The sequence below is a fragment of the Bombina bombina genome, chromosome 5, assembly GCF_027579735.1.
Source record: "Bombina bombina isolate aBomBom1 chromosome 5, aBomBom1.pri, whole genome shotgun sequence".
Classification (NCBI taxonomy): domain Eukaryota; kingdom Metazoa; phylum Chordata; class Amphibia; order Anura; family Bombinatoridae; genus Bombina; species Bombina bombina.
Window position 1 is genome coordinate 181,182,632 of NC_069503.1, and position 13,060 is coordinate 181,195,691.

Consider the following 13,060-nt stretch of genomic DNA (forward strand, 5'->3'; position numbering starts at 1 on the left):
AACGGAATCATCAAAGGTGTGCACAAAACCAATAACAACCATTTTTTCTTTTTCATCATAGGTTTGGTGGGTGATGATGGGTCATCTTGAGGGACCTAATAATTCAGAAGATACCCATTATCAGCTGGCTTCATAATATCAGTCAGCTCAGCAGACAGAACCCAAACTGGCAGCACTCAGTAGACTTTACCAGGAGGATCATCCTTGATATGCCAGGAAGGTTTTTTTTTTGATTGGCTGACTAGATGAGTTCAGAAATCAGCAACAACAAAAGTTACCTGGTTGAACAACATTGCAGATCGTTCAGCAAAGGATATCAAGAGAATGAAGCAAATGTAATAATAGAAGGAAATTAGAAAAAAATAATTAAACTTATGAATCATAAAAGAAAAAAAAAATTGATTTCACTATGAAACCCAAATATTTTCTTTCATGATTCAGATAGAGCAAGGCATACATTTGTAAGCAACTTTTCATTTTATTTCTAGGACTAATTTTGCTTCATTATCTTGATATCCTTTGTTGAAGGTACAACAATACTTGGAGGGAGCTAGCTGAACACAATGTTAAGAAAATGAGAAGAGGCATAAATGTGCAGCCACCAATCATCCGCTAGCTCTCTTCCTGCTTCTGAGCCTCAGCCTACCTGTAGGTATTATTTTTAACAAAGGATAACAAGAAAAAGAAGCAAATTACATAGATAAAATAAGTAAATTGGAATGTTGTTTAAAAAGCGAATGCTCTATCTGAATCATGAATTAAAAAAATTGTGTTTCATGCCCCTTTAAGTATTGGCATTTTCAGTATATATTACGTACCTTCAAGTAAACTTTTAGTTTTACCAAAAATGCAGTGCACAAAAATCAGACGTATAAATGAAAGAATAAGTTTAAGAATGACAACATTAAAGGTAATATAGCCGATTACAGCTTAAGATAAAGAAAAATGGCAAGAATCTGCGCTGCAGCTCAAAACAAATATTTTAGTTCAAAACGAAAAGTTCAAACAAAATTCGTCCGAAATGAACATGAACGAAAGCGAAATAAAATATTTTATTTTGGTCAAAACTAAATATGTTCCTGTGCACATGTCTAGTGGATAGTGCTATCATGGTCCATTTGAATGGCGATGTCACCTGCAATGAGAAAGCAACTAAAGACACCTGTATAAACTTACTGCGCTTGGTCTGTTGGCCTACACAGCACACAAGTAGTTGCCCTAACAGTTCAAAACAAACAAAAGTTAATCAATGTATGATCCAGGTTATAGTAAAATATAAGAATGGCATTAATGTAATACGGTTATGTTTTAAAGTTCCAGAATATTACCCATCAATATCTACAGGTGTTGAATAATCACTCGCACTTTCCTTGAAGAATATTCCAAAAATATTCTTTATCAGTGACCAAGTATTCATTCTAGGGTATAAATTAGCATATTGTAATTCTGAATTAAAAAGGCAAGTAAATGTTTATAATAACAAAAATTTAATTAATCAAATTAAAAAAATAATTGTAAGATTTGCTTAAGTTTTAGACATTTGTGTGATGCTACTAAAAATGTAACAATCTTTATAAAAAGTAGAAAAAAATATATATACACAGATACTGTGAATAGATCAGGTCAATATATAAAAACATACAAACAAAATAATGCTTTGTATTAGAAAGGCAGGACAGATGTTAGAGAAACCGAACCCCAGGTTCTCCAATAAGAAATGAGCGCTTCACAGCATTTTTATTTTTTAGATGATATGACATTATAGAAAATGTTTGGTCACTGTTAGTTCTTGGTTCCTTTGAAAACAAAATCCTGTGAGTTGTAATCTGGTACCACAATTTACAAAGATAGGGTTTAAAGTCCGTACTATAACTAGTTTGTTGCCTTAATGAATTTGACACGCCCTCACCACCGTCCCTTGAAGACTTTTGCATTATTGTTTGAGTTGAAGCGAAAAGAACAATCTTGTATTCTTTGAGGAGTTTCTCTAAGAGTTCAATGCATTTTCTCAAATTAGCTTCTTGCTTCATGATACTTTCACCTCCATTATTTCGGTCTATCCAGTAAAAGGAAGATATGCTATCTATAATTAGGAGACAAAGTGACGGACGACTACAAAACATGTTTTCCAAAGAGTAGAGAGTAAGAAGCAACTGAACAGTGCTGCTGCAGTAAACAAGAAAAAATCTGCCCAGGCACTGTTTTACCATTTCCTCTGTGCTTTGCGATAGTCTGTGTTCAAGAATAGTTACAAGACGCAGCATATCAAAGTGGTAGTCCATGTCTATAAAAATAACTTCAACTTGTAGACCCCCTTCTGACTTTGGCAGAATGCAGCGTGAAATCAGGTGGCAAAACATTTCAGTCTTTCCTGTTCCTTCTGGGCCATGGAATTCAATTACATCTCCTATTAACGATAAATACGTTTAAGCAAATAGTTATTGTGAACAAATATCACAATATTAAAAGGGACACTAACCCCAAATGTTTTCTTTCCTGATTCAGATAGAGCATGCAATTTTAAAGTGAAGGTAAACTTTCACAAATGAGTGCCTGGCTTTTAAAAATACTATTAAAAACATGGGCAACTTCATTCATGAAAGTTAAGAGTTTACATTTCAGCGGTTTTGTTAAAATACTTTTCTTTTTTCTTCTTGCAAGCCGGACCAGTGATACCCCGCCCGCAGCTCGTCTCTTGTTACGTCAGCAATGACGAATCCGGCTTCCTCCAATCATGGTGTGGCCTCAGGGGGGGAAAGCCATGATTGGAGGAAGCCGGATTTGTCATTGCAGACGTAAGAAGAGACGAGCTGCGGGCGGGGGAATTACTGCTCCGGCTTGCAAGCAGAAAAGGTAAGTATTTTAACAAAACCTCTAAAATGTAAAAATTTTATGAATGAAGGTGCCCCTGTTTTTAATATTTTTAAAAACCGGGCACTCATTCGTGAAAGTTTACCTTCACTTTAAGCAACTTTCTAATTTACTCCTATTATCAATTTTTTTTGTTCTCTTGGTATCTTTATTTGAAAAGTAGAAATGTAAGCTTAGGAGCCAGCCCATTTTTGGTTCAGCACCTGTGTAGCTCTTGCTGATTGGTGACTAAATGTAGCCAACAATCAGCAAGTGCTACCCAGGGTAATGAAACAAAAATGGGCCAGCTCCAAAGCTTACATTTCTGGTTTTTAAATAAAGATACCAAGAGAACAAAGAAAACATAATAGGAGTAAATTCGAAAGTTGCTTAAAATTGTCTGCTCTATATGAATCATGAAATAAAACATTTGGGTTTAGTGTCCCTTTAAAATCCAAGACAACTAATTAGCAACAAAATACAAATGCGCGTTTCATTGTAATTCCCCCTATTCATATACCCAGTGCTATGGAATTCAAAGGCACTTTACAAATAATGAGTATAATAAAATTAATAATAACTATTGTGATCAATTAAGAGGGTCAGTTTTCAGAAAAAAATATGCATGCTTTACAAATATTAAAAGGGACAGTATACTGTTAAATTGTTTCCCCCGTAATGTGTTTCCAATTACTTATACCAGCAACAGAGTCTTAAATGTATGATAAATGTATCCATTAGGTTTGTTTTTATATTTTAAATAGTTGGTTTGTGTTCTTTGACACTATAAAATAGGTTGAGCTTATAGGGAAATCAGATCTCCTTTTGTACGCACAAATGCTCCCATATTTTATCTCTGTCTGTATACCAAAGCCCAATACTAAGAAAGAAGAATTGAAAATTAACATTGCATTACTTATAACTCCTACCTCCCACTGGGAGAGTAATTTCTTCTGCTAGCTATGTTTTACATAGTTTTTATTTTATAGACAATACTTCAGGTTTCAACATAAAGGTAAACGAAGCAATCTGTAAACAACTGAATATACTCCAGCTGGTAAAATTAATAAATGGGAACAAATTAAAGGGGATGAAATTCTACAGTACACTGTCCCTTAAACTAAAATAAGAAAATAGTGCAATTTCTCTATGTAAATGTTCTAATATTTGTGAAATAAAAACTACGTCCTATGGCGCTTGTAAAGTAAAGTCAAACAGTAAATAAATGCAACATTCAATTATTTATTTAAAGCAAATAGCCTAAGAAAATGCATTTTTAAAATAATATTTTTTTTGTTTAAATATTGAAGAAATTATTGTAAAAGGCTTAGTTTCTATAAAGCAATTTATTTTCTATAAAGCAATAGGTGTTGCAATGTTTAAAGGGACAGTCAAGTCCAAAAAAACCTTTCATGTTTTAAATAGGGCATGCAATTTTAAACAACTTCCCAATTTACTTTTATCACCAATTTTGCTTTGTACTCTTGGCATTCTTAGTTGAAAGCTAAAACTAGGAGGTTCATATGCTAATTTCTTAGACCTTGAAGACTGCCTCTAATCTGAATACATTTTGACCACTAGAGGGCATTAGTTCACATGTTTCATATAGATAACATTGAGCTCATGTACGTAAAGTGACCTAGGACTGAGCACTGATTGGCTAAACTGCTTGTCTGTCAAAAGAACTGAAATAAGGGGGCAGTCAGCAGAAGCTTAGATACAAGGTAATTACAGAGGTAAAACATGTATTATTATAACTGTGTTGGTTATGCAAAACTGGGGAATGGGTAATAAAGGGATTATCTTTCTTTTTAAACAACAAAAAGTCTGGTGTTGACTCTCCCTTTAAATCTAGGTTTCCGATATCTAAATTACGTCTGCTGAGTTTTTATGTCTGCTGAAGACAATTATGAACAGATAGAGTGTGCAAACAATGGATGTGTAGAATATTGTTTAGGAGTCAGCACTGAATGGCTAAATTGCAAATCTGGCAAAAGAGCTGAGATAACGGGGCAGTCTGCAGATGCTAAGATACAAGGTAATAACAGACATAAAAAGTATATTCATATAGCCGTGTTGGTTATGCAAAACTGGGGGAATGGGTAATAAAGGGATAATCTATCTTTGTAAACAATAAAAATTCTGGTGTAGACTACCCCTTTAATAAGCATAAATCATATTTAATAGAGCAAAACTCTTATAATTAAAGGGTTCACAATGTGTTGTACCTGTCACTGCCATGAAAGGCTAATAACTTTACTGGTCCAGCATCTGTAGTCAGTGGTAGCAAATTACACCACTCCAAATATTTGTTTTGTTTATATACGAGACATTTTTGTTGTTTCATTAAAAAGACATTTTTGTTGTTTCATTAAACAGATATATTTAGAGGAGATTCTGTGCTCACCACAGCCCTACTCTTGCACTTGTCGGAAACAGAAAGACACAATGCAGTTTACCTTTTCATTGTTTGATTCATTATACAAAGCCACTGTGGTAGAACTCAATCAGTTATAAGGATAAACTAATCGTATATAATGTAGCAAAACCAGAAATAGATACACAAAATTTGACATTTTGTGAAGATATAAAGCAACATAAGAGCCATTATTTAAAGGGACAGTAAACTTAAAAAAATAACGTTACATAATTCTGCACATAGTGCAAATAAAAATCAAAAGATTTTAGCCCCCCAATGTTAAACTTACCTTGTTTCCTCTCCAGGCTCTTCTGATCAGGTCTTCCTTTCAAAAGCGTTTTGCGGGCGCACTGTCTAATAACTGCGCGCCCGATTGCGCTATTGAACTAAATGTAGTTTGCTCCCGCTCTGGTAGCGAGCTACATTTAGTTCAATAGCGCGATCAGGCATGCTGTGATTAGACAGAGTGCCGTGAACCTCTTAGACCTGATCAGAAGAGTCTGGAGAGGAAACAAGGCAAGTTTAACATTGGGGGCTAAAATCTTATGATTTTTAAAGCTGTCGATAAGATAATGTTACATAATTCTGCACTATGTACAGAATTATGTAATATTTTTTGAGTTTACTGTCCCTTTAAAAGTAATGTAACTATTACAAGACTCAATGAAACTGGGCTCAGCAGACATTTTTAAAAACCAACACCTAGGGATATAACATTTTATTTAAGGGTGTTCCCTCTACATAAAGAATGGGTTAATCCGCACCTATAAATCAGCATAAACCTAACAGACATTTATTCTTAGCAACTGTTGTATGGAAATATGAATGGTGCATATGGCGGTCTGGCAATACGAAAAGCAACAAAGACTCTCCAAACATTTTACAATGCTGTTGCGCTTACAGATTTAATTTAAGAGCTTTGTAATAAATACTTAGGATGTGTTTGAGGAACTCTAGGCTTATTTTTTATAGTCATAAAAGGTATTTTGAGGCATTATAAGTACTAATTTCCCTGAATTTTCAGAAAATAAGTCAATGATTTTTCAATTAGAAGGGCAGTAAACCTCTTGTAATTACAATACATTGCTCTTGTCTTGCTATAAAACAAATGAGCCGAGTCCAAACATTTTTAAACAATTTAACATCTTGTTTGCTCCAATTGTTTTTCAAAAGCCAAACTCCACCAACCACTTGCTTTATTTGGTAGAGACAATCTTTGCTTGAGTCTGAACACAACAAGGGTAGCCACAGCAATAATGTTAGTATAAAAGTAGGCAGTATTGTTAGCTGCTGAATACGTCTGAAGAAGACGGCTGCACGCGGTTTTCTGCTCTTTTTAAGATACAGATTTTTTCTAATAAAACGTACAACATGCTGACATATGGATTTGCACAAATCTTAGTGTGTAGGGCTTTTGCAAGAAGAAAACCGGCTCAGAAAAGTGATTAATTCTGCAAAACGGCCGCTGGCTTCTGCACTCGGCAGCTAACAAAACTTCCAAATACACAGGCTGTACACTCACTACTTTACATTGTAGTAAAGTGTCATTTATTCAGTGTTGTCACTTGAAAAGATATAAAATATTTACAAAAATGTGAGGGGTGTACTCACTTTTGTGGGATACTGTATCTAACAGGAGGGACCTAAAATATCATTAAAAAATTACCATTAATTGGGCTTTCTTCATCAGCAAACAGCAGAGGCTCAAGTTCTTTAAGAGAAGCGCGTCCCTCCAGTCTAGCAAGAAGCTTTGAAAAAAAAAAGCATAGAAACTTGATTAAATAAAAACACGGATATTGCAAATGCCAGAAACACAATACAAAAAACAGAACTGTTATAAAGCAATATATCTAGAATATTTGCAGCTCAGTCTTGATAAATTAGCATCGGATTAGATTGATAGAATTACAGCTTCTACTACTGAGCGCGAGCAAGAGTTATTATTATTATCAGGTATTTGTAGAGCGCCAACAGATTCTGCAGTGCTGTAAACATAGTCGGTGTACAGGATAGCTTTTGTAGGGGTCAAGTGGGTAGAGTGCCCTGCCGAGAGTTTCACTGTTGTAGTTGCCTCTTATTAAGCGATCTGTAAACAGCTGGGCCCATAGGCTTACAATGTAAGGGGTTCAAGGGGAAAGCAATGGAGTTAGGAAAAGTTAGTGTTGGTTGTATGCATCCCTGAATAGTAGAGTTTTTAGGGAGTGCTCAAAGCTGTTAAAACTAAGAGGGAGTCTTATGGAGCGAGGTAGGGAATTCCACAAGATGGGGGCCAGTCTGGAGAAGTCCTGTAAACGGGAATGTGAGGAAGTAACAAGAGAGGAGGAGATCCTGAGCTGATCGAAGGGGACGGGAGGGAGAGTATCTAGAGACAAGTTCTGAGATGTAGGGGGGAGCAGTGCAGTTGAGAGCTTTATATGTCAGGGTGAGGATTTTATGTTTAATCCTAGAGGCAAGAGGAAGCCAGTGAAGGGATTGGCAGAGAGGTGCAGCAGATGAAGAGCAACGAGTAAGGAAGATGAGCCTGGCAGAGGCATTCATAATGGATTGTAAAGGAGCTATGAGGCAGCTAGGTAGACCAGAGAGGATGGAATTGAAGTAGTCGAGGCGGGAAAGGATGAGAGAGTGGATTAAAAATCTTGGTTGTATCTTGTGAGGAGTGAAGGAGAGATCTGAGTCAAGTGTGACCCCAAGACATCGAGCGTGCGGGGTAGGGGTAATGATGGAATTATCAACAGTTATAGAAATTTTGGGGGTGGAGACATTGGAAGAAGGGGGAAAAATAAGGAGTTCAGTTTTGGAGAGATTTAGCTTAAGGTAGTGAGAGGACATACAAGATGAGATGTGAGAAAGACAGTTAGTGACACGGGTTAGTAAGGAAGGAGGTAGGTCTGGTGCAGAGAGGTAGATTTGGGTGTCATCTGCATACAAATGGTATTGAAACCCATGGGACTTTATTAAGGAACCTAGTGATGACGTGTGGATTGAAAAGAGAAGTGCATAGGGATTATCTAGCGCTGCGGAATCTGTTAGCGCTCTACAAATAACCGATAATAATAATAAAAAGAGAAGGGGACCAAGGACAGAGCCTTGAGGTACCCCAACAGAAAGTGGTAATGGGGCAGAGGATGCTCCGGAGAAGGCTACACTAAATGTACAGTTAGTCAGATAGGAAGAGAACCACAAGAGAACTGTGTCACAGATGCCGAAGGATTGGAGGGTTTGGAGCAGAAGAGGCTGGTCAACAGTGTCAAAGGCGGCAGACAGGTCAAGGAGGATAAGCAGAGAGAAGCGGCCTTTGGATTTTGCTGTAAGTAGGTCATTGGTAACCTTGATAATTGCTGTCTCTGTAGAGTGATGGGAACGAAATCCAGATTGCAGTGGGTCAAGAAGAGAGTTTAGTGTAAGGAAATGGGATAGACGTGCGTAAACTAGATTTTCAAGGAGCTTTGAGGCAAGAGGGAGTAGGGAAATAGGGTGGTAATTGGAAGGGGAGGTTGGATCAAGGGAAGGTTTTTTGAAGGATAGGTGTGACCAGTGCATGTTTTAGAGATGAGGGAAATATACCAGTGCTGAGGGAGAGGTTGAAAATGTGTGTGAGTATGGGGGTGAGGGTAGAAGAGAGGGAGGGGAGTAGCTGTGTGGGGATGGGGTCGAGGGGACAGGTAGTGAGGTGGGAGGACAGTATAAGGCCAGAAACTTCATCCTCAGGTGCAAAAGAGCTGCATTTTTGGATATTTGGGTTTTGAGTGATCGTGAGCTTTTGAGGGGGTGGGAGATTGGAAGTATGTTGAGAGCCGATTTCACTTCAGATGGAGTCAATTATGTTTTTGAAGTGGCTTGCAAAATCTTGAGCTGTGAGAGAGGTTGTGTTAGGGGGTGGGGGTGGGTGGAGAAGAGTGTTGAACGTGGAGAACAGACGTTTAGGGTTAGAGGAAAGAGTAGAGATGAGATTAGAAAAATATTGTTGCTTATAAATATTAAGGGCAGAATAGTAGGAGTTCAGTATGAACTTGTAGTGAAGAAAGTCAGCTGAACTCCGAGATTTCCTCCAATGTCGCTCAGTAGTACGGGAGCATCTGCGTAGGTATCGTGTCAGAGGAGTATGCCAGGGCTGAGGATGAGAGTGTGGTTTCTGAGCTAAGGTTGAAGGGGCCAGAGTGTCAATGACCGATGTAAGGGTGGAATTATACTGGCAGATAGATTGGTCAGGGCAGGAAAAGGAGGTGATGGATGATGGATGCTTTTCAACAAAACATACATAGAGCACAAAAAAAATTTGATAATAGAAGTGAATTAGAATGTTATTTAAAATCGCATACTCTATCTGAATCATGAAAGAAAAATGTGGGGTTCATATCCCTTCAATTGTACATAAAGTCAGATAATATGACATTCAGCTACGTATTGCTCTATGAAGCAGTGCATACACAAAGTGTTTAATACCACCTAAGAAGTGATCACATTAATCTACGGATTTTCTAATCACAACAATCTACAGCAGGGATGACCAACTGGCGGCTCATAAGATACGTGTGGCCCTCTGCTCTAGTTTTGCTTCAACCAGAAAAAAGAACTATAAATGTGTGCTTGGAAGAAGTGTGACTAAAAACTTGTGCTTTGGGAAGTACCAGTGAGTGGGCAAACAAGGTGGCAACAAATCAAAAGAGGCAGCCCATAAAGGGACATAAAACCACAATTTTTTTCTTACGTGATTCAGATAGAGCAAATTTCTTCATCCTCTTGTTATCCTTTGTTGAAGGAGTAGGACTGCACTACTAGGAGCTAGCTGAACACATTTGACGATAGATAGAACATACATTTGTAAAACACTTCCAAATGTACTTCTATTATCAAATTTTGCTTCATTCTATTGATACCCTTTATTGAAGGAGCAGCAATACAATACTGGGAGCTAGCTGAACACATTGGTAAGCCAATGGCAAGAGTCATATATGTGAAGCCACCAATCAGCAGTTAGCTCCCCATCTCCTAAGCCTACCTATGTATGCTTTTCCACAAAGGATACCAAGAGAAGTAAGCAAATTAGATCATAGAAATAAAATGTCAAAAGCTGCTGGGTTTCATGTCCCTTTAAAGTACCACATGGGGGCTGCAGAGCACGGCTCATCTTCAGCAGAAGCTGACATGAATTCAACCAGCAGTGATAGACGCATGACCAGCTGTGCTGCTCATCGGATCATTGGCAGTTTCCACTTGGGACCAGCAGTGCTCTGTAGCTCTTTGCAGGTGTTAAACACATAGCGTTTCAGCATTACTAGTGATAACATTACATGTTGTAATGAATTAGAGCCTGTAATTGTATCACTAAAATTGCTATCTAAGGTACTAAAATATTATTCTATGAAGCTCATTCACTAAAGCCGGCAAAAAAAGGTCAAATTTTAAAACACACAAAAGTGTTTATAAAAATTAAATAAAATATATTTTTGCAAATAAACTTGTGTTGACTAACAATGCTTCCAGCAAGTTATAACAACTATTGTAACTTTTACTGTGAGTATGAGTGTGACTAGTGAAAAAGGGAAGCACAGTCCCTCTCATGCAAGTGAAAGGTGATAATAAATGTCATAGCAAGCAATACGCTTACACACAGGCTGCTGTTGTGAGCTTAGCAGGCCTTGTGTACAGCACAAGATTGCAATGATGGGATTGGGTCAGGGGGGGGGGATCTAGTTGATTTGGAGAGGTCAACTAGAATACTGAAAAAACAGACACACACTTTAGCAACTCAAATAGGGGCTATATTAGATTTACTATTTACAAACAATGATATGGGACTCCATCTATCAAGTAGTGTGCTAACAAGTTTCTTGCATTTATTACTGAACATACAAATGCTTGTGCAGCCTGTTCTGGCTAAACCAATCTCGTAAGAGGGCACCCTAAAAATGAATGCCCCATCTGAATAATGAGTTTAATTTTGACTTTACTATCCCTCTTATGTCTCAATTAGGACAAATATATATTTCTATATATGCATCCAAGTGTATGATTATAAATAACCTATACAAAACAACAATGAATGCTGCATATCCAGTGTTACCAATTATATTCTACAGTTTATGTAAGATGTCTGTGGTCTAAAAAGACCAGAGATTATTTATTTATTTATATTTATTTATATATATATATATATATATATATATATATATATATATATATATATATATATATATATATCATTTTTTGCATACATGGTAATCCTGACTGGAAGATTCCTTTATTGTAAAAAAAAAAAAAAAAAAAATCTAAACCAGAGGGAAATAAACTGCACATTCTCCCTCTCATGTTGCAGTTTTTCCCCAAATAAATAAAGCTTCCAGACACACATCAAGCAGCATATATATGTATGTAGTTTATATATATATTGTTTTCTATGTGGCCCTGATAAAGTAGTGGGTGTTTTTTTTATATTTATGTATTTGTTTTTGGATAAAGCAAACTTCCAACAGGATTGCCATATCCCCCCCCCCCCCCCCCCAAAAAAAAATATATAAAATAATAGAAAGCTATTGTAGCATATCTAATACATGCATGACCTCCTTTGTTACAACAAAACTTTATTAACAAACTGCTGTAAATAAATAACATGTGTACACTGAGATGCTAGAACAAGTGTTTCTAGTACTTTGTCCTACATATGTGGTTTATTATACAGTTATTTTCAACTTAGCGTGATGCAGCAATATTAGTCTTATATGGTATATGGGAACATCATGTAAAAAAAAAAAAAGTATAAGAGGAATGACACAAAAGTAACATTATTGACAATTATTGCTCCCTTGCGTCCTCTCACTAACATTACTGCAAGCAGTTTGTACTGTTTAGTGCACTGCGGCCTAGTGCACATCCGCCGAGCCCGGGTATGTTACCTGAGTACCGGATTCTGCCTTCCGGAATCCAATGCTCATAATGAGCGCTGGAGAAAAACTACCAGCCTGACGAATAATCCCAGGCGAGCCGCCGTCCCAAGCTCAGGCAGTTTAGCACACACAGCCCACACTGGGCGGGAACTGAGGGACGTGACCCGGGCGGGGAGTAAGGAGGCGTCCGGGAAACTAACACTACCATGCCTCATAGGACTCCTATTGGTACATTCCTTTCTGTCATTACGAAATATAAATGTCATTGCGCAAAGTGATGGTGTTTATGCGTTTTCACCACACTGACATTGTATAAGTGAACTAAATCTGGCTTCGCTGCTGATTCACAATTTTACATGAGTCTGTATACGTATATATATATATATATATATATATATATATATATATATATATATATATATATATATATATATATATATATATATATATGTGTATATATATATATATATATATGTGTATATATATATATATATATATATATATATATATATATATATATATGTGTATATATATATATATATATATATATATATACTGTGTATATATATATATATATATACACACTTATAGGTCTGAGCATCTGAAATGAAAACCGTGACCCTAAATGGCAATGTCATTTGTAAAGAAAATACTTTTTTTTTTAATATACAATATTGACCCCAATCTGACCTCGTTTTCTCGACCTCGAGAATAAACTCCTATAATTTATTTGTAAAGCATTGCAAAATTGTTTTATATAAAATGTTTAACCACTTTGCTGCTGGCTGAGTCATTTTCACATTTCTGTGCATTTTAATTTAATTGTGTGGCCATTGTAGCAATTACACATACATTTTTTTTCTGAGTTAACCTTGTAAACTATACCTATTTTTGTTCTGCAGACCTA

At 36.5% G+C, this 13,060-nt stretch overlaps 1 protein-coding gene across 1 annotated transcript; it reads right to left on the reverse strand.

Moving 5' to 3' along the window:
- Nucleotides 1-1,468: 1,468 nt before the first annotated feature.
- XRCC2 (X-ray repair cross complementing 2) lies at nucleotides 1,469-12,309 on the reverse strand. Its single transcript, XM_053712950.1, has 3 exons — nucleotides 12,163-12,309; nucleotides 6,936-7,017; nucleotides 1,469-2,407 (listed from the first exon to the last, which is right to left on the reverse strand). The coding sequence occupies exons 1-3, from the start codon at nucleotides 12,199-12,201 to the stop codon at nucleotides 1,683-1,685; spliced, it is 846 nt and encodes a 281-aa protein (XP_053568925.1). The 5' UTR covers nucleotides 12,202-12,309; the 3' UTR covers nucleotides 1,469-1,682.
- Nucleotides 12,310-13,060: the final 751 nt, after the last annotated feature.